Source organism: Verruconis gallopava, assembly GCF_000836295.1.
Source record: "Verruconis gallopava strain CBS 43764 unplaced genomic scaffold supercont1.59, whole genome shotgun sequence".
NCBI lineage: Eukaryota > Fungi > Ascomycota > Dothideomycetes > Venturiales > Sympoventuriaceae > Verruconis > Verruconis gallopava.
The window spans coordinates 59,230-85,933 of NW_015622195.1; the positions used below are offsets into that span (position 1 = coordinate 59,230).

A 26,704-nucleotide genomic window follows, 5' to 3' on the forward strand; every position below is an offset into this window, starting at 1 on the left:
GATATTGGGATTATTACTGACTTTATTGCTTCATATTTATCAATATACTGGAAGATTTTGTCAATATATAAGGCTTAAGATAGCCATAGTTTCCTCTGTAGTCGATCTCTGATCACGTAAATCCCCAGAAACCATTCAATTGGTCCCCCACCCTTGAGCTCATTCCGTGATCTCAGCTCTTCCAGCACTTGCTCTGCTTTAGACCGGAAGGCCTTCAGATATAGGAGTACGATATCATCCATAAAGAAGAAGATAATTATTTTGTCCTTTATTATGATGCATGGCTCCTGTGGTACTGTATGAGATCCCAACTCTTGACATGCTTTGGTGAGATCTCGCTGCTAAAATAGTGGTTATTTATGTAGTAGAAACCTTGAAGTAAGAATAAGTATAATAATTATACTATAAAGGAACTAAGCAACTACTTATAGTTGCTATACCCTTATCCTCTGCCTAGCGGTACTATAGGCAGTCCTCTTGGTGGCGCTCCTGCCTGTCAAGCGGAGGCTGTAGACAATATCACGTGACCTGGGATCCAACTTCTTGTCGCAAGTCACGTGAGCCTGACTCAGCAGATATTCTGGGGCTTATCTATAAGTTGCTTCAGGATTGAAACCTAACAACTAACAATCCAATCCACTATGCAATCAATGCAATATTTCGCACAATAATCTCTTCCTTTTTCCTTCTTGTACGCTGCACAACAGCGATTCCTTCGCATGGCTTAGCTTAGCTAGGCACTCACATGCAACACTTCTTAAGCCTGTATAATGCCTTCTGTAGCTTATAGACCATGCCTTACGATCTATAGCCAGGTGCTGTATATGTATAGACTGGCCAATCGAGCCAAGCTTTAGGAAAGGCATTCTTGACATCCCCTTTCTCGCATATGAGATCAAAGGCTGCAGCGATTGCGAGCAGGATGCGCAGTGTTAGGTACGCGCCTATAGCCGCATATATGTCATAATATGTTGGCCATTTTAGATCTCCTCAAACGCATAACCTTGCCTTATGCTTTAGAAGATAGCCCTTAGGATCTAGTTTATAGGCAAAGACCTATTTGAGTGGTAGCACCTGCTGATCCTAAGGTGCTTACACTTCTTTCCAGCTTTCATTTCATCGTAGTCGATCCATTTCGGCTTGTGCTGCAGCGATGAAGCCCAATGCTTCTGGATATTTAAGCATCTGGTGCCAACTGTTTGGCAGTGGCTCGAGCTGCGTCCTATGCTTCCTAATTGATTGCCCTGAAGCGGCTGCAAATGCTTGTCATATGCCTGAATCAAGCTTTAGGCGCTTAAGTAAGTAGCTATGCCTATAAGCCCTGCTATTCAGTTCATCAATTAAGCGCTTAACTGCCTGAGCACTTGTAGCTTGTTTAGCCTTGCTCAATTAGGTGATTATACAACCTAAGCTTGTTCGAAGTTTGCGAAGGGCATCAATAGCTATTAGCTAAAGCTATTACTGCTGACTACTTACAGTAGTCACTGGTAATGGTGGCATATATAACTAGGCTTACGTTTCGGCATGTACCTCTGCAGGAAGCTCCTCTGGGGACTCTCCCGGTTCTGGTGGCAGCGTTAAGATGACCTGAGGTTGATCAGGCTGTGGTTGCTCTACATATTCTTGGCTTATTGCGTCTTTGATCTCGCTATCGCTTAGATTAATCTTATTTGCGGTTAATAGGAGGTTTAAGGAGTTGGTACTTATTTGGCTAGTTAGTTCATTAGCTTCGTGGCGTTGCTGCTTATTGATAATAACATCTCTTATATAAATCACTTAATTGAGCTGCGATAGCCATATAATATATATATTTATAGATTTGACTCTGAGGAGATAGCTGATAATCGACTTGCTGCGCAGCTTATGCCGTTTTGGTCTTTCTTTCTTATTCTTGATTAGTATGTATGCCTTTGAACCGATTGTCTTATAGCCAGTTAAGTTAGGCGGCTTGCCATGCATCATCTCGTATGGTGTGAGCCATTGTCTGCGTTGGATTGGTAGCCGATTCGCTATGCGGACAGCATGGTTAATAAAGAAAGGGCAAAGGCTGATCGGTAGTTTGGATTCAAGATGTATCTTTCGAGCTATTGTCATGATTGCCCCCCCCCCCCCCCCCCCCCCCCCCCCCCCCCCCCAGATCGTTTAGCAGCACCATTTTTTTGATCAGGCGTATATGGTGCTAATGGGTGATGTGTGATACCATTTTATCGAATTAGCTTGAGACATTATTGATTCAGCCCTTATTCATCATCCGATTGCAGTTGCCGTATGGTATAGCCCCAGGTCTATGTTAGCTTTATAAATAATTCTGTTACTTAGGCTGGAAGTAATCCATTCTTTGATGATAGGGTATGTGCTATATAGAAACCTGAATAGGCGCAATAGAAATGTAGCACCCATTGGTTAATATTGAATGCTTATTTGATCTTGATAAGGTTAAAGTGGACTTTTTCAAAAGGATAGGTACCGGGATCAACTGGAGCTAGCTGTCGCTGACGTCGCTGTTGTCCCTGGATGTATTCGGCACATAGCTGATTAACCAGCCTCGATGGCTGCGCTGTCATCTTAACTCCCTTAGTATGCTACTTAAGGTGCTTAAGTACCTCAAGGCTAGGATGGCCTAACTAAATATGCCATCGGCCGATCAATGCTGATGAGAATGGAGGCTGCTTGCTGCTAGCCATCGCCAGCGATTTTGATATTAAAACTTCTGCGTGCTTAATAATAGGCCATCCATCTTGCTTAAACACCTGCATGTAGCGCTTACCGTTCAGTGTTAGCCATCAGATCTCATCGTTCCATCTTAACTCCTTAGCTTTAAGCCTAGGATAAGAAACCAGATTAACATAAAACCCGGCGTAATAGGCAATGTTATATAGGTTAAGCAGCATTCAGCCTTATAAGCCATTTACTGCTATAGTGATTATCCTTATGCCTTGAATTGCTGCATAGGTGTCGCCAACCTTAACCTCCTTATCTTGAATTGGAGTCAGTTTTTTGAATCTCTTATAATCATTATATATATGCGTATTTGAGCATGAATCAGGGTGGAATAAGCTTATATCATCTGCGGTTGTTTCTGTTGATATAGCAAGCTGCTGCACTCTAAATGCAGCTCGGCCTACTGATATAGTGGATCTAGACTTGCCTGCATCTAGCTTGGGATACCAGTCGGGTATCTTAATGCTAGCCTTATCTAGAGCCGCTTATACAGTGTTATTAAGTTATTAATTACCTTATAGTAAACTGATAATCCTTACTTAAGCAGCCTCTCTCGGCTTCCAGTCGGATGGTGCTATTGTGGGGACGAGATAATAGTATTTGGTATATGGATGACCCCTCCCGCATATACACCTCTGTTGCAGCTTCTGCTTGGATGATAGTTGAGTATCTCACTCACCACTATCTTTATTGTTTAATCTATTTGCCTTTCTTTTCTTCTTTAGCTAATGTAAACCATCCGATTGATCGGCTGAGGCGTTACTATCTTCGCGATCGTGCTTGCGGCCCTGGAAAGTTGCATAGGCTACCTTGGTATGATGGTGCTGGCTATGCTTGCTTGGCTGTATTGCCTTGAATCGACCCACTAAGCTTGCCAGTGTGAGGCGGTTCGGATCGCAATCATCTCTCATTGACTTAAGCTGATTGTTAAAAGCTGTGTGCCATGCTGGGGTCACTTGCAAGGTATCTGCCGAGCTATCATTGTCTGCGGGTCCATGGAAAAACCCGAAACTATTGATCCAGCAACACCTCCTCTATGGCTATGATCCCCTTTTAAAACAATAAGAGCAGTGCCCAGCAGGGAAGAAGCCAAAATGAAAACCCAAACGTTGGTATCAGAAAACCCAGGATCAGTCGTATTTACAGACAGCTCAGGAAGAGAAGGTCACCTTGGCGCCGCAGCGATTATATTAGGCCCGAAGGAAAATATAAGCCATAAGGTAGGCCTCGGTATAGGCTTGAAGAGCGGCTGGAATGTATACACAGTTGAACTTATTGCAATTTTCTTTGAACTGCGTATGATTCGCAGAGTCTACATCTGGAACTTATGCACAATCAAACTCGAAATCAGTACACCATCCTCACTGACTCTAAGACACCACTGCAAGCGATAGCCAACCCAAACACGCAGACAGGACAACGCATTGTCCAAAGACTTGACCTAGAAGCCGAGGATCTTGCCAATGAGTAAACGGCTTCTGCAAGCGTAGCCCTTGATGCTGTGCGTCTACTGTGACTTAATCAGGTGAGGTTCTGAAATTTGGATTACAGCACCAAAGTTCCTTAAAGCGTATATCACTTTTCTGACCTGACCCACAAATTATGTTTCTCTTGACCCTTGCGTTGAATACCAGTTGTTTTGCTTCTGGAGGTATGTGGTCGTTGGTTGTATACATGGTCATGTTTTTCCCATCAATCTGTGAAATTCTTTCTTCGCTGCCTCAAGTAATCTTCAGAATATTGTTACGAGAGATGCTCCAGAGGAGTACCTAGGAAGGGAATGAGCTTATGACATGGCTAGGAAGGACTTTAGAGATCTGGCCTCACAAGAAAGCCCTACGCTCTCCTCAACTAAACGAGATACTAGTAAAACTTTGTTTTTGCTTGATCAGATGTAAAGCAGGTTATCACGCTTAATTTAATGTTTGCCGAAATCTGGGAGGCTTACCATGAGTTCTTTTTGCCATTAGCTGTAGTGAATATGGTAATCACGAAAAGTCACCAAATACACACTCCTAACGACCTAAATTGATTTAAACTTTTTCAATAAATGTGAAGCATGCGACTTTTCTCTCCAAAGAATTTTTTTGTAATATTAGGCCGGCTTCACAGTTGAATTTCCACCTTAGCGAGGAGACAGGAATTGAACGTCGAAAAAAGTCGATAGAGAGTCAATGAAGCTTCAGAATTCGTTTTAAACAATTACCTCAGTAAATGAGAGTGATTGTGCTTGCTGGATACATCATGCAAAAGTTCAAATACCTACTTCTTTCAACTGAAGTTGATTTGCATCTCAAGCTCATCAGCAGCACGATCCTTCCAGAGACATTTTTTCCTGGACCAGGGCGCAATGTCAGCGTGAGTTGTGGGCTCACACTGTTGACGTTGTCTTTTTCATAGGTCAGCAAACAGGGCTGTTCAATGTCGCCTAATGTATGTACTACGTTAATATGCCCTCAATAAAAACTCGAAGCTTTTACTAAACGATGTTCCTTTATTACGCTCAAACTAAGAGCTGCTTGTAAGACATGGTATGCGAAAGGTTTAACTTGAAAGTCAAAGTTTAAACCGAAACCCCGAAAGTTCTCAACTGTTATAGGGAAGCATCACGGGCATATAGTGAAGAGTCCTCGAGTTTGACGACACAATTGAAGTCATACTTCCATCTCATGAATATTGGATATGATAGGCCACAGAGTTCATGAAATTGCTCTTCTTTCCAAGTTATGCCAGCTAGTGGCCTGGAATAGTAAAGTGCAGAAATCAAACAGTGCTACTGCAGGCGTCATTAGACATATCAAAACAGCCAACAGTTTTATCAGAACTTCTTCTACAGTCATTCCATCTCTGCCCTCTTCGAAAGAGGACATGTCTGATCTGGAGGGGTTCGCCATATGGCACGACTCCAACATAATCGGCCTTCCAAGAGCCAAACATGATATCTTCCAGACGAAGCCTAGATGATCATTACACCACAGCTGCCATAATTTTGTCGGCGTTGACTGGCGCTTGCACAATTGTGGTAACTGTTGAGATCCTACGAGGCTATCTTAATCTTAGCTAAGCCAGAGTTCCACCTGCATGTGCTTGGAGTTTTCACGAGTTGCAGAATGTGGTCCGGAGACGCGATAGCGATCTTGAGGCATGGTCGTTTGATGCTTAGATCACGGCTGTGCCCCCACTGGGCCTCACATTTACAACAGAGTGACGATGAACGTTGACATTGGTATACGTGCGATATGTAATCAAGTGATCAGATAAACTTGTAGCAGGTAAATTATGACATATGTTGTACTTGTTCGCATTATTTCAACTGGTTTCCGGACGCGGTACCTTGCCTCGATCCATGAGCGCTGCGTGTTTGCAACCAGCACTCCGAACCGGAGGATCTTGTGATTGTTAGCCACGTGCTTACAAGTACGAGAAGCTCCAGCATCGGCATGAAGGCTTTACAAGAGTCGCGTGATCTTTGTGATTTCTTGTGCGAACAAGGCAAGGGGCCGAAGAATGAGCAAGGGATCACATTATTTGTCTTGCTTGTGAAGCCGATCAAATTTGAAAATTCCTCTGTTTAGAGTAGTATGGCAAGAATCTAGACTCTCGACGCTAAAAACATTAACAGCGCGGTTGGGGCATGTGAGGTTAATCGCTTAGGGTCTCCTCCAGCGCGTGTGGTGCCGCAACTGTTTCAAAGGGCAGTCAGGATGCTGAGGCCAAGACCAAAACAAGTCCATGCCGAACGATAGATTGCATGCGGCATGGAGAGATTCGACGCTCATATTAGCTCTCGAGACGTTAAAGCGGCTGGCCTGAGCCCGTGCCTAACGAAATTCCGGGGTCGGGCGGGACGCCTAGAAATCCTGCTCGGGGCTTTCTCTTTTCTCCAGCAAGAGGGGCGGAATATCGAGCTGCGTGTCTGTACACATGGCCCGAAAGTGCATCTGAATGGCAAAATTTCCACTTTCGGTAACTGATTAGTCCAAAGCGCCTCCGTTGTCGCGGGTTGAACGTCCAGCACTTGAGCGTGCTCTCTGCTATATCCGGAGAAACATCTATTTGCAAGTCTTCGCAGCCGCTATGACTAGCACGTTCTCACTTCCCTCACTTCTGTCGGCGCATTCAGTCACTGTTGCAGCGAAGATCCCATGTTGAAGTGTGAACAGCGACCTTCTTAAAGGTTTCAACCCTCATGTGCTGGATCAATGAGCATCGCAATAGGCCGACTTTTTCAATGCGTGTTCCGCAGTTCTGCTTGAGCCCGCAAAGCCCAGTCCTAGTCTCTGGCTGGATCGTTACACGTTGCCACACGTGTCGTTTTGTTGGTTAACTGTTTCATGAGTCGCGAGATCTGAACCAAGGATCCTTGTTGCTGGGCCGCGCGCCACGACGGTGCACCCTGAAATTGTGCTGGGCGTGCACGCAGAAGCTTCCATTTGTCGTTCGATCTGCATATTTTGTTATCTTAATGAGTCGTGAAGACTCGTGATGATCTCATAGACGAAATTGGGTGGGCGCCGGTAGCGTAACGTTCACAGCGTCCTCGCTGTGCTGGCGACGAGAGGCCGGTTGATGTTCCGTCGCACACAGGTCCTAGCACTTATTGAGTCTGCTATTACCCCACAGTCAAAGGACCGCGTCTCCAAGTTTTAGGTTTATGCCCTCTTAAGCGACTAATTCGCAATCGGATTTCGGGCTCTGAACGATACGGGCTCCCATTTGGAAGCTAGACGTTCCGCTGGCTCGACCAAGAAACATCTCCACGATCGTCCCAAGGATGTGTCAACAGCAGCCTATGAGAAGCAGCGCAGAACGTATTAAGCAGCCCGGCTTGCGTTCCCGTTCTTGCCCTTTCGAAAAGGAGCGAGGTACTCGGTTTAAGATTGTTCGCTGAAGGCATGATAGGCCTGCATCGACTGAGTACACCCATGGCACTGCGCACATGCCTTCATTTGCCCGTCACATGAAGAGACAGAACCCATGTGCAAATCACGATAGCTCGCGCAGAAGGTCACTACGGCGCAAAAGCGTCCACTTTCTCCGCCTGTTATGCTGTTGATCAAGTACCCTTTTTCATCCCCATGGGTGGACGATCTGGCGCACGAGCCGGTTCGAAGTAGGTAATGTAAAGGCCCTTTCGCTGCTTGCGCGCCGCAACCGATTTTGTTGGAAGGTTGTGCCTCGCCTCCTTCAACCTCGAATTTTATTTTCTTACTTTGCGCGCTGCTCTGAATGTCAAAGGGAAGCTGGAGGTTGAGACCAGATTTTTATCGATACTGGCCCAGCAATGGACGCGAAAGACAAAGCTAGTGTACCGGCACCTTCGTGGCCTGGAGCGTTTGATGCACCCGATGATCAGATCAACCCAGTCAAAGCGCCGCCGTTCTCAGAACAGATTCTCAAAAATGCGACTTCAGTACCGCCCGTATACGGAAAGGAGGATGAAGCTTCCAGAGCGAATCATATTGAGAATGTTGACGAAGTAGTGGTTGCCGCAGACGAGACAAACGTGGCTGACCACAAGGCCACAAAAGAAACAAGAAAGCAGAGAATAAGGCGGCATTGCATGAGGTATTGGATATGCTACCTCATCGGAAATATTATTCTACTTGCAATCATGCTTCCAATCCTGTGAGTGACTTTGCTGGGACAACGATGATCTAGTATTCAGTCGCGAGGCAGCAAGCTGACCGGAACTTAGTTTTCTCGTCATTTTCCCTGCTATCGCCCAGGACCTTGTTAACAAGCAGGCACTGCAGCTTCACTATGCAGAATTGGTTGATCCTGCACCTCAGCAAATGACATTCGCCCTCAACTCATCCATCACTGTTCCGAAACCGTTCACCGTCGTATTGGATAAGCTTAATCTGAGCCTATTCATTCGCTCATACAAGCCCGAAACTCCCTTTGTATACCTTGAGCTTCCTCAAAATAAGCTGCATGGAAATGCGACGATCGATCTCGCACCTCAACGAGCAAATATCGTCAACAGTCAACAGTGGCTCAAGTTCTTGAACGACTCCGTGTATAATGAAACGATTACCTTGTCGGCGAAAGGAAGTTCTATGGGCCACTTTGGCGCGCTGAAGGCTAAGCTTGAGCTTGATAAGGATGTCCAAATTAACGGTAAATGAGTTGGGCAACTTTGCATGATTTCACAGCTGATGTTTCCACCAGGGCTAAACCAACTCAAGGGATTCGGAGTGGAGAGTGCCCAGCTTCTAATTCCAGCAACCACATCTGGCTATAATCTCAAGTCAACTCTACAGCTTCCCAATCACTCACCGGTGATGTTTACACTAGTATGCACAGTACTTCATTCTCCGTGTTCCTGATATGCTTACAAATTTTCAGGGAAACCAATCGTTCAGCTTGAAGATCGGCACAGTAGTCGTAGGATCAGGGACGATCTTTGATCTCACTCTAGTCCCCAACAATAACACGGCAACACTTTGGGGTAACCTAGATTTCGGAGCCGTGATTGAAAACCTTGAATACATTCTAAATACCTCCGCATCGGCCCTTGCCGCAGGCAATCTGCGACTTTGGACAGTTGGTACCACGACGATATACAACGGGCAAAATATCCCATATTATGAACAAATTCTTCAGGGCCTCGTCTTGCAGGCCGACATTCCGATCACCACTCTCCTGGTTGGGTCGCTGGGAGGCTATCTGAATGGAAGTGCAGCTGGTCTGCAAAACATTGTGGACACTATACCCGCAGCTTTACTGAACGGCTCCATTTCGGTAAGCAAACTTCAAACAGCTTTACAACAAGCCTACAACAACGGCACGGGATCGATCGCGAATATCACAAGCGCGATTGGTACCGTTTTTACAGAAGCTGGACAGCTTGACATCGGTGGTCTCTTCACGGCAATCGGAAATGCGGCAACAGCAGTCACAGATGGCGTAGCCACCGTAGGAGAAATTGCCAATGGTGTCGGCTCTGCGCTGAGCAGCGGAGTCTCGACATTAAGCGGCATCATCTCAGCCCTCAACTTGTCGGCTTTGATTCCCACAGCCCAGGCGGGCCCCACTTGATGAAGTTAGGATATCTTTTTTTTTTTAATTCTTGTTTAGATAGCAATAGTGCCAGCGAAAGCACAACCCTCCGGATCCCGGGCTCGTCTTACGGGATCATCGCTGCCACAGCTTCGACTAAAGGGACTTATGTCCTATTTCTACAGCTGCGATTCTTACTTTCGCAGCGGCCGCTCTTTGAGCTTCATGTGATAATACTGAAGACCGAATTCGTCCCGGTTTGAAATATGTCGCTGTATTCTCCGGACGGAAATTATGAATTTTCCCGTTCAGGACTCGCCAAAAGCTTGGAAAAGATGCGCATCCTTGAATACGGATGAAGGAAGCAACTGCTTAGACTAATACCAGTCTAGAAAAACAAATGTAGCACTATATTTGAAACAATATTATTCCGCCGTCCTGTCGAATTCTTGATGCCCTTTTCCATGACAACATACTAACATCTCTCAGGGCAAAGTGCCTCTGAATAATAAAAACGGTGCGACGTGTGCTTGGAGGCGTGGCTGCTGTGTCGGACGACGTGCCTTTTCCGCTCGTTGGATGTGGTCAAGTTCTTGGTCCCCAAAGACGAGCAGAACGAGCGCAGCGTCATATTCCGTGTTCACACATGTGGATTGCGTCATGCGGGCTGGTAGCGCAATGCTCCGTCAGAACAGGGCCTATTGCTGCGCAAGTGCTGCTTGATATGAAGCTGAGTGCTGCATGGTCAGTTTGAAAACCCGAAAATAGCAGCAGCGGACATATTCTGTCTTTCCACAACAATTCTCTCCATATGACGATGGAAGAAGTCTTTCCACTATCTATCGCTATGCCAGGAGCTGACTGCACGGAGAATCGCTCCAGACCAATGAAATTTTGTCAGTTCCTGCGTCTGTCGTCGCAAATTTCATCTCCTTTATCTCTAAACGTTGAAGGAGATCCTAGTGCGATTTGGAGAAGCGGATGGCAGAAATATATGCTTGAAGTCTGATGTGACAAGATCACGATATCGACGATGTGCGAAAAGGAGTGTAAGCCACTATTGAGGCTCCAAGCACGAAACGCGTCGACGATCAACCGTTGGAGAAAAGTGTTCGACAATGGAGCAAAGGTGACGGGTAGACATGTCTGGAAAGAGCGGCAAATGTACTAGCTGCTTAACAGGGAGATGCAGCGCGGGCCGCGTTGTGAAGGAGACGAAAGGGTTTGCAGGAAGCATTTAAATGTCCCCACGAAAGCCTGCGTGGGGAACAAACGACCTGAATTGCCGTCTTCTGTAGTTTACCGAGTGAGCAAGAATGCTCTTCTGGCGCTAGACCAAGACTTGCTGCATGCAGAGGTACTGTAAGAGTTGGCTCGCTATGCAGTTGAGTAAGGCATGGCACGAACACGAGAGCGCTATTCTCCTCGCGACCATGGAATATGGGGCACCTGCCGATTAGAAAAGGGTTTGTAAAGGCCATGCTAAAACCATTTCGACACGCAGAAACAAGAGGCGTATGCGCATCCGTAATATTCGTGAAGGCATGCCAGGATTTCGCCCAGACATACGACAAACGGGTGGATGCGGAGGCTCATAGAATATGGTCGCGAGGCATTAGATTAGTCTTCCGACGTAAGACTCATCGTACAAAAGGCGTGAAAGATAGAAAGGAGACCTGACAAGTCGTCGACGCAGGCTGATCGAAGCTGGAGCTGGGCGAGGTCGCAGTTGCGCTAGCCGAGCAGGTCTGCAGGACGATTTAAATTACGGAACGCGGTGCCTGTTTGGGGATAGCGTGAGTGCCCGGAAAACCTTCGGAAGCCCGCCCACGGAGCGACGGCGGCCAGAGTCTTCGCATCGTACGACACCCAGCATGCGTCCAGCAGTCGAGATTGATCCCAGTGAGTACGGAGTAAGCGCAAGTAAACGCTGTGATTGACGTCAGTTGATCGTTCGGAACGGCGGGTCGCGCGGAGCCTAGGAAGCCTTTAAAAAAGTCTTCCAGAAACGAAGGCTTCTTTGCGTCTTTCTGTCGTCCCACGCCTGCCAGTTGTTTCGCCGCAATACTTTCCTGGCCGTCATCCCGCTTTCTTTTCGTCATCGCAAAAGGCGTCCTCCAGATAAATAATCTGCCCTGCGTTTGGACAGTACGCCGCCATCCTTCGATTGCTCTCCCCATCGTGCACGCATACGTCTCTTTTTTTTTTTTTTTTTTTTTTTCTCTTCTTGCATCTTATCGCAGCTTGGTTTATTCTCTGATCGACTGTCAAGATGAAGATCCTTACCAAGGAAGAGGAACAAGAGCACTGGAAGTGAGCATTCGCCTGATTCCCCCATGTTGCCATTGGCTCAAGATGTTGACTGCATCATCAGCGCCACCGTCAATGGAGGTATTTTCGGCGGTGTTATGGGCACGCTCGTCGGTACCGCCGGCGTAATTATCCTTCAGCGAAGATACCCTACCTTTCGCGGCCTCACCGTCCCGTTCAGAACTTTCCTAGCGTGCTCCGCTGGTACTTTCGGAGGTAATGATTAGGTCTGGTATTTTAAGCCTTCCCAACGATGCTAACCCCGCCGACATAGCTATCATTGCAGCCGACCGTGCCTCGCGCCAATTCGAGTCTGAACGAGCCCCGGAACGACAACAGAGACTTAATGCTCAAGAACAGCTACAACAGCAATTGGACGAGCAGAAGACAAATCTACAGCGCGTGAAGGATTGGGCCAACAAGAATCGATACACCATCGTCTTCGGCTCATGGCTCGCGTCGATGGGTGTCTCCTTTGCCTTGGTACACCGGAACCCGTACCTGACCGGTGCTCAAAAACTGGTGCAGGCTCGTGTGTATGCTCAAGGTCTCACGCTCGGTGTCCTTTTGACGAGTTTGGCTTTGGAAACAAACGATGCGCGAACCAAGCAGGGACGGTGGGAAACGGTGAAGGTCCTGGATCCGACGGATCCGACGCACAAGCGCTTGATCGAGAAGAGAGTGCATCACGAGCGCTACCCAGGCGAGGACCAATGGATGGGTAAGCACGAAGACGCCTGGCCTTCGAGAACACGCATCCAGCTAACAATTGCACAGATATGGTTGCCGCTGAGGAACGGCGAATGAAGGAGCGCGAAGCCAAGGTAAAAGCGGCCGCAGCCCAATAGTTAGGACACATGCTTTCAACGCCTCGAGACGGCCGATTGACCCTGAACCTCTCTCGCCTCCACCCGCACTCCGGACATGCATCAGCAAGAGTCGGCGTTACATTTTGGGTATAGAGCTATAGGATACATCTTTTATCAGGACTTGCTGCATATGTGGTAGAAAATGAATGGTGTGTATATGTACATATATTAGCGACTTGAGTACTGGCATAAATTCTCTGCTTTCTATCTGATAAGTCGGCTCTTTCTTGGTTTATCGAAGCTTATTCTTTGCCGGCACTAAAGATGTTTGGCATGAAGAATTTTTTTTCCCGCTTCAGAAAAGAACTCGACAGAGGACGCAGGAGCCTTTTTGTGTTTCCATCTCCGCTGCTTCAGGGGTCGGGTGCTCCATCTTCTTCCATGTATCGGGATACGTACCACTTCAGCGTTCCCGATGTTCTATCTTCCGGGCCTTACAATCATAAACCAGTATGTGTTTCAATGAACGTGATCCTCTTCTGAACGGGAGAGGAGATGCAGGTCAATTTGATCATAAAACATAGAATACAAATGAAGCGCAGTCTTCGAAATTTTCAATGTATCGTTTGTCGAGATTTCAAACTAGGGAAGACTCTCAGCCACTGACATATGCCGAAATCGGCCGAGCGCATTGCACATTCTAAGGCTCACATAAGACTCGCCGTACACGACTTATCATAGTCACGAGCTGTCTACTAATTGATATAATGTTCCGGCGATGAAGTCCGTTGTGATTATCGGCGCAGGGCCTGCAGGTCTGGTGACCGCTAAGACATTGCTGCGATGGACAAACACGCCGTTCAAAGTCACCGTCTTCGAAGCGGCAGAGCGCATTGGTGGCATGTGGCGAGGACGAACAGGTGAACGGGGAGCGAAATGTAGCCCTGAGATGCGAACGAATCTCTCAAGGTTCACCGTTGCATTCTCAGACTTGCCCTGGCAGTCTGTTGCTCTGGAAAGTGGCGACGGATATTCAAGCCAAGGGTCGCCACCCCTTTTCCCCAAGGCACATCAAGTCGGCGCGTATCTCGAGGAGTATGCAAAGAAATACATACCAAAGGACGCCATATTTTGCAACAGACGCGTCACAAAGGCCAAATTAAACCATCAACCGAGGGGTTGGACCGTGACCTCGGTGGATACGTTGTCTAAATCAGAGCACGAGGATGTCTTCGACTACTTGATCGTCGCTAGCGGCTTCTTCGATGAACCCAACCGCTCCGTACCCGACGTTGCCTCAAACCCTGGGAAAATGAACTCTGTCCAGCATTCGGCAGACTTTCGGGATGTCGCTTCATTCAGTGAGCATGCTGGAAACATTGTTGTCGTCGGAGGTGGCATAAGTGGCTCCGAAGCTGCAGCTACGGCAGCTTTCCAGATATCCAACGCCAAACATGCGCCTTCCAGACAGAAGCCGGCGTGGTCTGAGTCAAAAGTCTTCCATGTCTTTGATAGACCATTTTACGTCCTTCCCCGCTTTGTACCTCAAGATGCATTTGACAATGCAGCTCAAAAGTTCAATACTGCGCCGAACTTCGTGCCATTTGACATAGGTGTCTACAAACTAGACGGCAGAGGCGATGGCCAAATATCAGCAGCTCTCGGCAGAGTTCCACCAGAACGTGCTTCAAAATCCCACAGTTTCTTGAGATCGCTAGTGGGAGGCGACAATAGCGAGCTTGGACATGCACAGCTTGTTTATCAGCCTGATCAAGTACAGTACCCCGGATTTACAGGTATATCGGATACATATGCTGAATTTGTGAGGTCCGGTTTGATTGTGCCGGTTCAAGGGCGGGCTTCAATAGTTGAGAAAGCGGCCGAGAAATTGGCAGTCCAGGTTCTGCAAGATGGGACTTGGACTTCTCGGTATCCAACAACTGAGGTGCGTGGCTTCCATCGGTACCGAGTCTAATCTTTTCAGACAGCTAAAACTCGTCAGAATCAAAGGAGTATCATTGAGAACGTTACGGGTGTCATCGAGGCCACAGGGTACCAAGTTCAACTAGATTTCCTCTCAGATGAAGTCAAAAAGGCACTTGACTACGATAGAGGATGTCGCCGTGTACCAGTTTTGTTATCACGTGGCTCTATATTTGCACCCGCAATCCCGGAAATTGCCTTCGTGGGCTTCTATGAAGGGCCCTACTGGGGTGTCATGGAAATGCAAGCGCGTACTGTTGCGCAAGTGTGGAGTACTGGCAGAAAGGAAGACACTCTCAGTGTGGGTGAAGCGTCTACTGTCCGAAATGGTATTCGAAACCGGGATCTCGACATTCCTCAATTCTGGATGGCGGACTACGTTGGCCTGATAGAAGAACTGTCCCGCGACACGGGCTGCAGACGCAATGACTCGTGCTGGGAGGAACAAACTGGCCCAGTATTCCCAGCGAGATACACTGGAAAGCAGAGCGACCTTAACGCTGCGGAAAGGACTGTTCGCGAAGTACGTGATTTGGTTGACGCATCAGACAGCGAGACCCGATTTGTAGCGGCCGCTGCGTTCCGAGCCATGCAAGGCTCATGGACGATGCATCGCAAAATCATCTCCAGGAACTCGACCGCACCAGGCGGAACTCTCGTAGGCCAGGCTCATTTTCATCCACGAGAACCTACCGACTCTGGGTTTTCCGCCGAATATCTGTACATCGAAGAGGGCATGTTCACCATGGACAATGGCTATGCGTTTCCGGCAAAACGGCGCTATATATACCGGTGCAGCGAAGCGAAGGATGCCATCACGGCATGGTTCGTGCGGGAGGATGGCGAATCGGTCGAGAAATTCTTCAACCAACTCGTGTTTGAAAGGCCGCAGAGCGAGGGACAGGGATGGATAGCGAAAGGGAAGCACTGGTGCGAGCCCGACATGTACGTAAGCCAGTGCGAGTTCAAGTTCCGCGGTGCGGCCCTTGAACGTTTTGGGATCACTTATGAGGTGAAAGGCCCTAATAAGGACTATACGCACGAGAGTTGGTATGTTAGACCTGGGTATGATATCTGATGAAATGACGACCGTTCCCATGCAGAATGCGGCATGACTTTCATTTGTCGCTTACGTATGTAAAAGCATCGAATCTCTCGGATCAGCGACGAGTATAGGATGCTCTCCCGGCGGGGGTCGAAATGTCCGGTTCTTGAAATGTGCATACAGTTTAAGCGAAATTCAGCCCTTGGTGAGTGATAGAAATTCCTTTGAAAACATATTTTGCAATGAGATTATATTTTACTTCAAATGAGAGATCTGACAATTTCCGGTCTAATGGTCTAGTGGTATGATTCTCGCTTCGGGCACACCGAAGTCCTCGAGCTAAGCTTGATATGCGAGAGGCCCCGCGTTCGAATCGCGGTTAGACCCGTTTTTTTGCCCCAGTTCGTTGGGCTCCATCCTTTTTTGCTTGCTCCGTAATCATCCATTTTATAAAAGTTTTCGAGTCAAGCACATCATAGTCTTTAGGCATGATTTTGCACTCGCCCTCCAAATGACGCCACATGTAGTTCTAAACTATGTAGACATTGTGAAAGATAGCATTAAATCTGCTCGACCAATCTACGAGTCAATCGTCTCCGCTTCGATGATCCATTGAATTACGACGTTAAGAAGCCTGATTGTTGCCGTCTGCAAATTCCTAGTGTACATGCAAAAGCCGTATCCGAGATACAGGCTTATGTCGAGGTTTTGAGCAGCTGCCGTTCTCGCGCGTTACACCATGCGTCAAGATGCTCAGCAATCTGTCATCCTGCTGCTCGTACTGGGACTTCTCCTTCGTCTCTCGTCTTCTCTCCTTCTCTCGTACCTGCCACGCCGCTCGCCGTCGTCCTTCCTTCTGACAGGCGACCGTGATCTAGATCTCGACCTGCGACGCTCCTCGCGCCTGCCTGGTCTGTATGACTCGCCTCCAGGACGATCGGTCAAAAACGTCATTCCACCGTCTTGATGCGAGCGTGGCGGAGGGGCTCGTTCATGACTGCGCTCTCTGCACCTGCGCATGCCGCTTCGTGAGCCATCACGACGGCGATCGTCCCTGCGGCGATCGTCCCGCTCTCTGCCCCGATAATTATCATCGTAATCGTCGCGCCTCTCTCTGTCCCTGCGTCTATTAGTGAGATCATCGTAGCGGCATCTATCCCGTCGTCTATCCCCTCGATCGAATGATCTTTCAAGTCTCCTCTCGTCGCGGTCCTCAGATCTACCTCTGTGTCGCTCTCGACCGCGGTCTGAGTCTCGCTCACGATACCGGTCGCGGTCTCTCTCATGATCATGCTCTCGCGATCGGTCCCGTCGACTATCCTCTCGATCGAATGATCTTTCACGTCTTCTTTCCTCGCGGTCTTCAGACCGATCTCTGCGGCGCTCTCGATCTCGGTCTGAGTCTCGGTCACGATGACGATCGTGGTCCCTCTCATGGCGACGTTCAGGCGATCTCTCGCGTCGCCTGTGCTCCCTCTCTCTGCTTCGCGATCGATCTCTCCTACGCCTCTCTCTGCTCCGACTTCTTGACCTCCTCCGCGTTTCCTTTCTACCTGCTCCAACATCGACTAGGTTTGGATTCTCTTCTACTGTCGTTTTCGGGGGCAAGCCTAGTGCTATTCTTCTAGCTTCTTCTTCTGCCTCTTTGACTCGACGAATTTCCTCCTTTCTCTTCGCCTCAGCATCATCTTCGTTTCCGTTCGCTTTCGCGTACCAGCTGAGATCCTTGCCTTTCTGCCAGCGACCAACTGGAGCCATGAGCGAGTGTCCGAGATAGTTCTCCCGGTGCTGGGATGTTTGCACATCGGACCATTTGAAGTCTGCCCGTCCGCCTCTGTGGATAGATTAGATTTCGTAATGTCTTATGACATGCTAATGAGAAAATCCTACCTCGAGCCTTCCTTGCGCACCGTGTTGAGAAGATCCATTTTATTTGCTGCGAGCTTTGTAACAAAGAATGATGTTTTACGTGGTGTGAGAATCGCGGGCTACCCCTAGCTTCGTAGAGCAGTGGAGCAGACAAACTAGGCGGTCAGGCCACTGAGCTAACCTGCGGAAGCTGGCAGGGAGGCGCCAGCAAGCAAACACAGTAGAACTAGAATAGGGTCTAGTTTCTAGCTGAGGCCTCCCCGCAAACACATAACTTCTTGGTCTGAGAAGCTTCTCAAACCTTACTGTTGCTCGCGAAAGCGCTAGCTGCGAAATCACCTTTTGTCTCAATTAACAATTTCTTCCCATTTGCGATAGTTGCAATGTCAGATGAACCTCTCGAAGACACGCTATGGGTATTTCCACCAGAATACTATCCTTGGCTAGACGGCATAAACCACGAGCAGCACTTCCCCACGCCCGGAATTAATGCAGAAAATGTCCACTTAGTTTTCAATCTATCGCCGTTCTGCACCTCAGAGAGTGCGAACAAGCGCTTCGAGATGCTTGTTAACCGAAAACCGGAGCTACTTCCTCGCTACTTCAACAGAGAGGCGTTTGAGCAAGAGATTGCGGAGTTTCCGGGAGACAGTTTTGTAATTGTGGCAGGTCCACGTAAGACGCCGAAAAATGGAGAGGAGCCAAATCTGCTGTGGGTTGTTGAGAGGCGATATACAGTGTTAGATCGGGGGGCTATCGAAGAGAGTGAGAAGAAAGTCGTGGAAGTTCGGGGCCATTATGTTATTGTGGCTGACAGAATTTTTGCTGCGCCAACCCTTATGGATATCGTACAGTCACGATGGGTATGTTTATTCTCATCACTCCCTTTTGTCTTGCCTTTTGCTAAATTAGCTTGGGGAAGACGGCATCTATGCTACACCTTTCCACTTTCTACCGAACAGCGTCCTCCCTGCCAATATACTCTATTGAGAAAGGGTACTCCTACCTCGCCGCCGATCAGATGAAGAAGCCTGGTAAAGGCGGTAGTTTCGCAACGAGTGCTCTGGGCTCTGCACGCACAAGCCGCGCCGCCTCGCCTGTTGCTGGTGACGACACGTCGAGTCTCCCTAACACTCATCATCAGACACATAGAGAACTTAACGATGATGCCCAGATCGCGCACTCGTTCAATCTCACGCTGTCTTACTCAGACGAATTTATGGATGAAAATCCGCTAGTCGGTGAGCCAGGCTCTTTCAAACTCACCGCAACTGGTAGGAGTATCCGCGAGAGGGAGGCCAAGGAACGGGCTGCCGAGGAAGCTAGAGAAAAAGCCAGGAGTGAGTTCACAAACAAGAGTGAAATTGGTGACAGCCAAAGAATTAGCGTGGCACCCAGTTCACCCTCTGCGCTTGGGGCTAAGACGAATCATCTTGAAAGGAAGGGGACTGGACTTAACAGCGTGGTTGGTAAAGGGAAAAGTCCAACCAGTACCACGGGGGAGGGGCTGAAAAAAAGAAGAAAGAGCAAGGCCCCTATCACACCAGGGACTATGAAGTCGCCTTGATCTGAAGCAAATAAATCATTGGATTTGGCTTCGACCTCGGAAAACCTTCGAATTATATGCATATGATACCCCATTATTTCTAGAAGACAGACTCAATAGGATCTTTTATTTGTAGCCACCAGCGTCCTCGTCTGAGCAGTCCGATCAAAGGCTCGAAAAAAAAGCGAACTTCTCCGAGTTCTGAGGCCTCGGGTTCCTTTCACTGAGACTAAGAAAAGAATCAAGTCCGTGTAGACGTGTAGCTATTCAAATGTTATTCTTGCATGTTGACTGTCTTACGCCACCGGCAAAACGTTCCTCTAGAAGCTCAAAATTACAATGTATCAAGACAAGTTTGCCAAGATCATTCGCAAGCAGGGTGTGCCCGTAAATGCTCCACAACGTGATCTTTGAGAACCTTCCAAGGGACAAGGCATAGTGCAGTATCAGACCTTTGTCGTAATGCATTTTTCGTAAGTTGTCATTACCTCTCTGACCCTGTCCAAAGTCTGCTCATCTAGACCCAATACGTCCCTGAAATATCCATCTGCTCCATTCCACTTCTCCTGCGCTGCTTTCAGAAACGCAATCATGCTCTCCTCCCTCGCCCCGGACATTCTTGCCGCTCGGTAGTCTAACTCGTTCTCATCAAAGCTTGCTGCAAACTTTGAGTTGCTCCTTAGACGCGCAACGGTCTTCGCACGTGTAGGAGCAAGGCCTTGTTCACTGAGAGCGTACTCAGCACACACTATCGATCCAGGAACTTTCAGGAAGGATAGTAACATCGCGATAAAAGGGCCTGTGCGATTGTTTCCCGTTGTGCAAGATATGTATATGCCTTGGGCTTCATTCTCGGGACATGTTGAGAGGCAGGCAATATGCGTCATGATTTGTTTGAAAGCCTTGGTGCCATGTGTCAGGATTTCGGTGAATGCTTGAACGATACCCTCTGTTCCATCGCCGGCGTACTGTTGATATCGCAGACCCGCCTTTTCAACCGTGTATTCTTCTTCGCCAAATATAGGTGTCCAATATCGCGTCACACCCGGAATCTCACGTATCGTCCCGGCACGATCAATCTGCTGTTGAGAACGCAGATCAAATTGCGTTGATATGCCCTGCTCTCGGAACTTTTGACAGCCTGATTGGGTGATTTGCGTAGAGTCTGAGCCTCTAAATATCAACCCCTTACGAACGCGAGCCATGCCAAAATTTGAAAAAGAGTCAACAATGGGGTATCCTCCTATATCGCGGACATTTGGTAGATTCGGAATGTCGATAAATGGGTTTAGTTCTTCAAACTCTTGCATTGAATAGTCTTTGAGGTCAAAATCCTTAATTACAGATTTTACCGGAGCCATATAAAAGGAGCCAAAGATTTCATGGAGTTTCTTTGTCGCTTTATCTCTAATTGCAACATTATCTACAAAGTACTGCAGAGCTCGAAATGGTGGGGTTGGCGCAAGCTCTTCCTTTCCAGGCTCCACTGTTGCTCTAAGCAATGCGTTGAATACCAGAGTCATGAGATTTATCATATGCTTGATGTAAAACGACCTGAGTTTATTCACGAAAAGCATTTTGACACAATTCCAACGTCAGCACGAACAGATCGGGGCGGGCCGCAGACCACGAACTTTTGAAAGATGCCCCCGCTTTCGGCACGCGATGGCATCCACTTGTGATCTCAACATCTCACAGATCCTTTGCTCGCATGCATCAGTTACCATGCGATCTTTACTGCTCTGTACAGCATGACGAGCGCCATGGGAGCTGCAACCGAATCCGGTATAATTAATACTTCCCCTCCAAAGACCCCTCAATGGCCTGCTCACAACGCACCACGCGTGTGGTTCCTTACAGACGGCCTCTCTCCGATAGCAATATCTCTGTCGCGTCATTTGTTAGAGCACGGTGACTATGTCGTTGCAGCTATTCTCCAACAGGAATATGACACACCGAGGTCAGAAGAGCTGAGGGAATTTTTGCGCGAGGTCGCGAGCGACGGCACAAATCGCAGAGTTGGCGATGATGTCGAACCGGAAGATGATCAGCAGGGCGACGCAGACTATGAAGAGAATGGCGAGGCGCGAGAATTTTGTGAAGAGCCAAATGACGGCAGTGCGGGCGATGGGAATACAAACAACAGAAGAAACGAAAAGTCGAGGACGCCGAGGAAGAGATGGCGCGACCGCTTCAAAATTGTAGGCATGGACGGAAGGTAAGCCAAATTGGCCTGTTTGAATATCTTACTTCAATTATAACATAGTGATCGTTTTCTTTGCCTGTAGGAATGTCGGCCAATGTCAATCCGCCATCGCAGACGCACTTGCTGCTTTCCAACGAATCGACATTTTGCTCATTTGCCGTTCAGAGGCGCTAATAGGCACAATCGAAGAGTTAGACCAATCGTATAGAGCGCAATGCCTTGTCAGAGACCAATTCGAGACGAACTTCTTTGCACCTGTGAATATTATACGTGCGCTTCTTCCAAGCATGCGCGAAAAGAGAAATGGGCATATCGTAGTATTAACGGGTATCTGTGAGTTTCAAAGTCCGCATAGCAAGTCCGTTGAATTTATCTAATTCCCGTCTTCAACAGCCGCACACCTTGGAACACCTGGACTTGCCATGTACTGCTCCTCCCAGTGGGCCCTAGAGGGCTACTGCGACTCTCTATCTTACGAGATTGCCCCTTTCAATATTAAAATGACCATTGTGCAACCAAACCTAGAAATTCCTGTTTTAACAAACAAGATCACATCGGTACCACCGATGGCGGAGTATTCTCCGGATGCTAACGGAGCACCGTTAAGCAGAGAGATTCTATCAGCTATTCTGGACAAACTGGAGGGAGACATCCCGCCACTTCCCACAGCCTTTGAGACGGAAACCCCAAGCACAGGGATAATAAATCAAAATGATTTCACCAGTCCAGCCGCAAGTGCAATGACGGCGTCCACCCCACTCGGTTGTGATGATTCCATCTCCTCTCCATTGGGAGCAACAGATCGGCCATCGTCTACTGGCCTTACCCAAGGCGATCTCTTACATGCCACTACGGTGACTTCTCTTTTCCCAAATCTACCACCCTCCATGAAGTCCCCCCTCGTTTCGGAGACAGTTTTCGCCATCGCCGCAATCGGAGGCCATGACAATCCACCTAGCAGGCATATCGTTGGACACGAGGGCGTAGCAAGTGTAAAGGAGAAGTTAAAAACTATTAGCGAGGAACTGGAAGACTTTTTGGGCGTCAGCGGAGCCGTCGATATTGGAGTTGACCCTGTGGGGATAGCTCAGAGTGGTGAAGTCGATCGGTGAATTCGCGAATAAATTGCGAATACTCAGCTAAATAAATGGATGCTTTTGTTTGTCTTCCAACGAGCAATCGAACTCAGCGATACTCCATTGGAAGTCGTCCACAAACTATCTATTCGATTTGGACAGTCTCAAGTGGCAAAGCAGATAGGGCAGGAAGGTCACTGGAACAGACGGCACCTATGCGCCTGAACAACATCGGATGTTCAGGACTTCTTCCGAGAACGATTCCATACAGCCGCATCGTTTCTAACTCAAAGAAGTCTTGGCTTTCTACAGTCTCATCTGTTGAAAAGCACCAAAAACAATACACAGCATCAGAAAAGCTACTGGCCAGAGAAGATGCCCTTGTGATCACGCTGACAACTGAACCGCCTAAATGACGGGTCTGCGTTTGCTCAAGTGCAGTGTCAGCAAAAAAGAGCAATTGCTAACTATGATTCAAAGGCTCGAGAGCAAATTCTGGCATTCCGTTCTCATCCAGTCTTTCGATACATTCGAGTTTCGATTCTTCGAATGGCGCTTTTACTTCAAGTATTGTAGCTCTTAGCTCCCCAAAAGGACTGACCTAAGGTTTTCCGCCAACGAATCCTATAGCACTGCAAAGAATATCTACTTTGGTGGTAGTTTCATCTATGGTATCCAATGGGAAGGCAATTCCTCCATGAAAGGAAGCCCAGGATCACGTGGGCGCTTGGAACATAGCAGGAGGTTCGTCGAGTTTTACCCAACCCAAACTTGACCCAGGCTAGGTCAACATCGATTGTCTTCCACCACATTCCCGAAAATGTAATCGGAATCATCGTGTGATTTCAGGTGAGAGAAGTCTCCTACAGATGGGAGATGTAAAGAAGCTTGGGAGTAGGATAAGATAGTTAGGATAAGGGTATATTAAGATAGAATAAATAGGGAAGGTAATGTTACGAAGTAACATAGGAATCACGTGAGATGATCATACTGATCATGAATGATCAGGATGATCAGGCTGCATAAACTAAGGAACTATGATTTGTCAATGGGTTCCTGACGAATTAAAGATACAAGAAGTGATCAGTTTGATCATAAGTGATCAGGGTGATCACTCAATCTCGTCTTCTATAAAAGAAGGTATTTCCCCAGTCGCTACGGAAGTCGTAATTCAACTGTCTAGTTTATGTAGTTTGTTGGTTTGAATATATTCTCATATCTTGAAGCTCATACTACTCTAAACTAAAAATATAACTGTCTTATTATACTTCCTTCTATAATAAGCCTCAGTTATACCTTATTCCTTTGCTCTAGGAAGCTAAACCCTTCCGAAGTGGTATACATTAGTGACGCCAGTCGGTATTAGGAAAGTATTCCTAACGAAAGTTGAATTACCGTTATCCAAATAGGGCAAGGAATAATATCTTATATCTACTGTCTCTAAGGGAAGTAGCGGGAGTCAACAACAATCTGGTCCACCGAGAAAGAGGGTTAAGGTAGCTCAAGTAACAGTGACCCCAGCATGGCACACAGCTTTTAACAATCAGCTTAGGTCAATCAGAGATGATTGCGATCCGAACCGCCTCACGCTGGCAAGCATAGTAGGTCGATTCAAGGCAATGCAGCTAAGCAAGTATAGCCAGCGCCAGCATACCAAGGCAGCCTAAGCAACTTTCCAGGGCCGCAAGCACGATCATGAAGATAGTGACCCCTCAGCTAATTGATCGGATGGTTCACATTAGCTAAAGAAGAAAAGAAAGGCAAATAGATTAAGTAATAAGGACAGTGGTGAGTGAGATACTTAACTATCATCCAAGCAGAAGCTGCAACAGAGGTGTATATGCGGGAGGGGTCATCCATATACCAAATACTATTATCTCGTCCCCATAATAGCACCATCCGATTAGAAGCCGAGAGAGGCTGCTCAAGCAAAGATTATCAGTTTGCTATAAGGCAATCAACAACTCAATAATACTATATAAGCGGCTCTAGATAAGACTAGCATTAAGATACCCGACTGGTATCCCAAGCAAGATACAGGCAAGTCTAGATCTACTATATCAGTAGGCCGAGCTGCATCTGGAGTGCAGCGGCTTACTATATCAACAGAAACAACCACAGATAATGCAAGCTTATTCCGCCTCGATTCATGCTCAAACACGCATGTGTGCGATGATCATAAGAGATTCGAAAAACTGACTCTGATTTAAGATAAGGAGGTCAAGGTTGGCAACACCTATATAGCAATTCAAGGCATAGGGATAATCACTATAGCAGTAAATGGCTTGTAAGGCTGAATGCTGATCAACCTACATAATATCGCCTATTACCCCAGGTTTCATGTTAATCTGGTTTTTTATCCTAGGCTCAAAGCTAAGAGGGTGAGATGGAATGATGAGATCTGATGGCTAACACTGAACGGTAAGCGCTACATACAGGTGTTTGAGTAAGATGGATGGCCTATTATTGAGTATGCAGAAGTTTCAACATCAAAATCACTAGCGATGGCTAGCAGCAAGTAGCCTCTATTCTTATTAGTATTAATTGACCGATGGCATATCTAGTTAGGCCATCCTAATATTGAGGTACTTAAGTACCTTAAATAGTATACTAAGGGAGTCAAGATGACAGCATGGCCATCGAAGCTGGTTAATCAGCTATGTGCCGAATGCATCCAGGGACAATAGCGACGTCATCGACAGCTAGCTCCAGTTGATCCCGGTACCTATCCTTTTGAAAAGGTCCACTTTAACCTTATCAATATCGAACAAGTATTCAATATTGACCAATGGGTGCTACATTTCTATTATGCTTATTCAGGTTTTTATATGGTATATACCCTATCATCAAAGAATGGATTACTTCTAGCCTAAGCAACAGAATTATTTATAAAGCTAACACAAGCCTGGGGCTATACCATACGGCAACTGCATTCAGATGATGAACAAGGGCTGAATCAATAATGATTCAAGCTAATTCGATCAAATATCATCACACATCACCCATCAGCACCGTATACGCCTGATCAAAACGGCGCTGCTAAACGATCTGGGGGGGTAATCATGACAATAGCTCGAAAGATACATCTTGAATCCAAACTACTGATCAGCCTTTGTCCTTTCTTTGTTAACCATGCTGTCTGTATAGCAAATCGGCTACCAATCCAACGCAGATAATGGCTCATACCATACAAGATGGTGCATGGTAAGCCACCTAACTTAACTGGCTATAAGACAATCAGTTTAAAGTCATACGTGCTAATCAAGAATGAGAAAGAAAGACCAAAACGGCACAAGCTGCGCAGCAAGTCGATTATCGGCTATCTCCTCGGAGTCGAATCTATAAATATATATATTATATAGCTACCGCAGCTCAATTGAGTAATCTATGTGAGAGATATTATTATTAATGAGCAGCAACGCTATAAAGCTAATGAACTAACTGGCCAAATAAGCACCGACTCCTTAAACCTCCTATTAACCGTAAATGAGATTGATCTAAGCGACAGCGAGATCAAAGAGGCAATTAGCCGAGAATATGTAGAGCAACCACAGCCTGATCAACCTCAGGTCATCTCGACGCCGCTACCAGAACCGGGAGAGACCCCAGAGGAGTGTTACGAAGTAACACGTGAACAATCACATGATGAATGATTGCGATCATTTCGCTCAAAAATGATCGGAATGAGCGCATTAGCTAATGGCCGAAGACCAAGGTGTTGCTGATTGGTGGAAGTGATCATTTCGCTCAATAATGATCAAAATGATCACTGGGTATAAGGCAACAAGGATATCAAGAACGAGGTCTATATAAACATCCTGTCTCTACCGAGATAACGCTCTTCGTGATTTAACTGTCTAGCATAGCTAGTAGTTAGTTTGAATACATTCTCATACTCTTGAAGCTCAGACTACTCTAAGTCATAAACATAACTATCTTATTGTATTCCTTCCACAATAAGCTCTTGTTATACATTGTTCCTCTGCTCTAGGAAGCTAAACCCTTCCGAAGTGGCTTACATTAGTGAAGCTAGTCGGTATTGGGAAAGTGTTCCTAACAAAAGTTAAATCACCGAATCATTGGATAGGGCAAGGAACAATATCTTATGTCTACTGTCTCTAAGAGAAGTAGCGG

At 47.1% G+C, this 26,704-nt stretch overlaps 8 protein-coding genes and 1 non-coding gene across 9 annotated transcripts; 6 read left to right on the forward strand and 3 right to left on the reverse strand.

Annotated features, from left to right (window-relative positions):
- Nucleotides 1-7,809: 7,809 nt before the first annotated feature.
- PV09_09254 (uncharacterized protein) lies at nucleotides 7,810-10,102 on the forward strand. Its single transcript, XM_016363284.1, has 4 exons — nucleotides 7,810-8,349; nucleotides 8,420-8,844; nucleotides 8,896-9,020; nucleotides 9,073-10,102. The coding sequence occupies exons 1-4, from the start codon at nucleotides 8,006-8,008 to the stop codon at nucleotides 9,763-9,765; spliced, it is 1,587 nt and encodes a 528-aa protein (XP_016208898.1). The 5' UTR covers nucleotides 7,810-8,005; the 3' UTR covers nucleotides 9,766-10,102.
- PV09_09255 (uncharacterized protein) lies at nucleotides 9,957-11,433 on the reverse strand. Its single transcript, XM_016363285.1, has one exon. The coding sequence runs from the start codon at nucleotides 11,205-11,207 to the stop codon at nucleotides 10,902-10,904; it is 306 nt and encodes a 101-aa protein (XP_016208899.1). The 5' UTR covers nucleotides 11,208-11,433; the 3' UTR covers nucleotides 9,957-10,901.
- Nucleotides 11,434-11,924: 491 nt separating this feature from the next.
- On the forward strand, nucleotides 11,925-13,447 carry PV09_09256 (uncharacterized protein). Its single transcript, XM_016363286.1, has 4 exons — nucleotides 11,925-12,039; nucleotides 12,101-12,252; nucleotides 12,311-12,757; nucleotides 12,814-13,447. Exons 1-4 carry the CDS (start codon nucleotides 11,999-12,001, stop codon nucleotides 12,882-12,884), a joined length of 711 nt encoding a protein of 236 aa, XP_016208900.1. The 5' UTR covers nucleotides 11,925-11,998; the 3' UTR covers nucleotides 12,885-13,447.
- A 150-nt stretch (nucleotides 13,448-13,597) lies between these two features.
- PV09_09257 (uncharacterized protein) lies at nucleotides 13,598-15,916 on the forward strand. The gene is made up of 2 exons (XM_016363287.1): nucleotides 13,598-14,790; nucleotides 14,848-15,916. Exons 1-2 carry the CDS (start codon nucleotides 13,624-13,626, stop codon nucleotides 15,904-15,906), a joined length of 2,226 nt encoding a protein of 741 aa, XP_016208901.1. The 5' UTR covers nucleotides 13,598-13,623; the 3' UTR covers nucleotides 15,907-15,916.
- Nucleotides 15,917-16,158: 242 nt separating this feature from the next.
- Nucleotides 16,159-16,260, forward strand: PV09_09258. The gene has a single exon. It is a non-coding gene; the product is annotated as a tRNA-Pro (tRNA).
- A 118-nt stretch (nucleotides 16,261-16,378) lies between these two features.
- PV09_09259 (uncharacterized protein) lies at nucleotides 16,379-17,832 on the reverse strand. Its single transcript, XM_016363288.1, has 2 exons — nucleotides 17,764-17,832; nucleotides 16,379-17,707 (listed from the first exon to the last, which is right to left on the reverse strand). Exons 1-2 carry the CDS (start codon nucleotides 17,799-17,801, stop codon nucleotides 16,627-16,629), a joined length of 1,119 nt encoding a protein of 372 aa, XP_016208902.1. The 5' UTR covers nucleotides 17,802-17,832; the 3' UTR covers nucleotides 16,379-16,626.
- A 170-nt stretch (nucleotides 17,833-18,002) lies between these two features.
- On the forward strand, nucleotides 18,003-19,464 carry PV09_09260 (uncharacterized protein). The gene is made up of 2 exons (XM_016363289.1): nucleotides 18,003-18,605; nucleotides 18,665-19,464. The coding sequence occupies exons 1-2, from the start codon at nucleotides 18,126-18,128 to the stop codon at nucleotides 19,307-19,309; spliced, it is 1,125 nt and encodes a 374-aa protein (XP_016208903.1). The 5' UTR covers nucleotides 18,003-18,125; the 3' UTR covers nucleotides 19,310-19,464.
- Nucleotides 19,465-19,534: 70 nt separating this feature from the next.
- PV09_09261 (uncharacterized protein) lies at nucleotides 19,535-20,865 on the reverse strand (the record flags this gene model as incomplete). Its single annotated transcript, XM_016363290.1, has 1 exon — nucleotides 19,535-20,865. The coding sequence occupies one exon, from the start codon at nucleotides 20,863-20,865 to the stop codon at nucleotides 19,735-19,737; it is 1,131 nt and encodes a 376-aa protein (XP_016208904.1). The 3' UTR covers nucleotides 19,535-19,734.
- PV09_09262 (uncharacterized protein) lies at nucleotides 20,837-23,760 on the forward strand. The gene is made up of 3 exons (XM_016363291.1): nucleotides 20,837-21,506; nucleotides 21,577-21,827; nucleotides 21,888-23,760. Exons 1-3 carry the CDS (start codon nucleotides 21,040-21,042, stop codon nucleotides 22,604-22,606), a joined length of 1,437 nt encoding a protein of 478 aa, XP_016208905.1. The 5' UTR covers nucleotides 20,837-21,039; the 3' UTR covers nucleotides 22,607-23,760.
- Nucleotides 23,761-26,704: the final 2,944 nt, after the last annotated feature.

What these genes read in the sequence shown, in the direction of transcription:
- PV09_09254 (XM_016363284.1), top strand. Translation starts at nt 8,006, where the DNA reads ATGGACGCGAAAGACAAAGCTAGTGTACCGGCACCTTCGTGGCCTGGA. An exon ending in GCAATCATGCTTCCAATCCT is followed by an intron (nt 8,350 to 8,419) that starts GTGAGTGACTTT and finishes ACCGGAACTTAG; the next exon opens with TTTTCTCGTCATTTTCCCTG. An exon ending in TAAGGATGTCCAAATTAACG is followed by an intron (nt 8,845 to 8,895) that starts GTAAATGAGTTG and finishes TGTTTCCACCAG; the next exon opens with GGCTAAACCAACTCAAGGGA.
- PV09_09255 (XM_016363285.1), bottom strand. Translation starts at nt 11,207, where the DNA reads ATGGCCTTTACAAACCCTTTTCTAATCGGCAGGTGCCCCATATTCCAT.
- PV09_09256 (XM_016363286.1), top strand. Translation starts at nt 11,999, where the DNA reads ATGAAGATCCTTACCAAGGAAGAGGAACAAGAGCACTGGAA. An exon ending in CTCCGCTGGTACTTTCGGAG is followed by an intron (nt 12,253 to 12,310) that starts GTAATGATTAGG and finishes CCGCCGACATAG; the next exon opens with CTATCATTGCAGCCGACCGT. An exon ending in AGGCGAGGACCAATGGATGG is followed by an intron (nt 12,758 to 12,813) that starts GTAAGCACGAAG and finishes ACAATTGCACAG; the next exon opens with ATATGGTTGCCGCTGAGGAA.
- PV09_09257 (XM_016363287.1), top strand. Translation starts at nt 13,624, where the DNA reads ATGAAGTCCGTTGTGATTATCGGCGCAGGGCCTGCAGGTCTGGTGACC. An exon ending in CTCGGTATCCAACAACTGAG is followed by an intron (nt 14,791 to 14,847) that starts GTGCGTGGCTTC and finishes AAAACTCGTCAG; the next exon opens with AATCAAAGGAGTATCATTGA.
- PV09_09259 (XM_016363288.1), bottom strand. Translation starts at nt 17,801, where the DNA reads ATGGATCTTCTCAACACGGTGCGCAAGGAAGGCTCGAG. An exon ending in GTGCGCAAGGAAGGCTCGAG is followed by an intron (nt 17,708 to 17,763) that starts GTAGGATTTTCT and finishes ATCTATCCACAG; the next exon opens with AGGCGGACGGGCAGACTTCA.
- PV09_09260 (XM_016363289.1), top strand. Translation starts at nt 18,126, where the DNA reads ATGTCAGATGAACCTCTCGAAGACACGCTATGGGTATTTCCACCAGAA. An exon ending in ATATCGTACAGTCACGATGG is followed by an intron (nt 18,606 to 18,664) that starts GTATGTTTATTC and finishes AGCTTGGGGAAG; the next exon opens with ACGGCATCTATGCTACACCT.
- PV09_09262 (XM_016363291.1), top strand. Translation starts at nt 21,040, where the DNA reads ATGACGAGCGCCATGGGAGCTGCAACCGAATCCGGTATAATTAATACT. An exon ending in ATTGTAGGCATGGACGGAAG is followed by an intron (nt 21,507 to 21,576) that starts GTAAGCCAAATT and finishes CTTTGCCTGTAG; the next exon opens with GAATGTCGGCCAATGTCAAT. An exon ending in CGTAGTATTAACGGGTATCT is followed by an intron (nt 21,828 to 21,887) that starts GTGAGTTTCAAA and finishes CGTCTTCAACAG; the next exon opens with CCGCACACCTTGGAACACCT.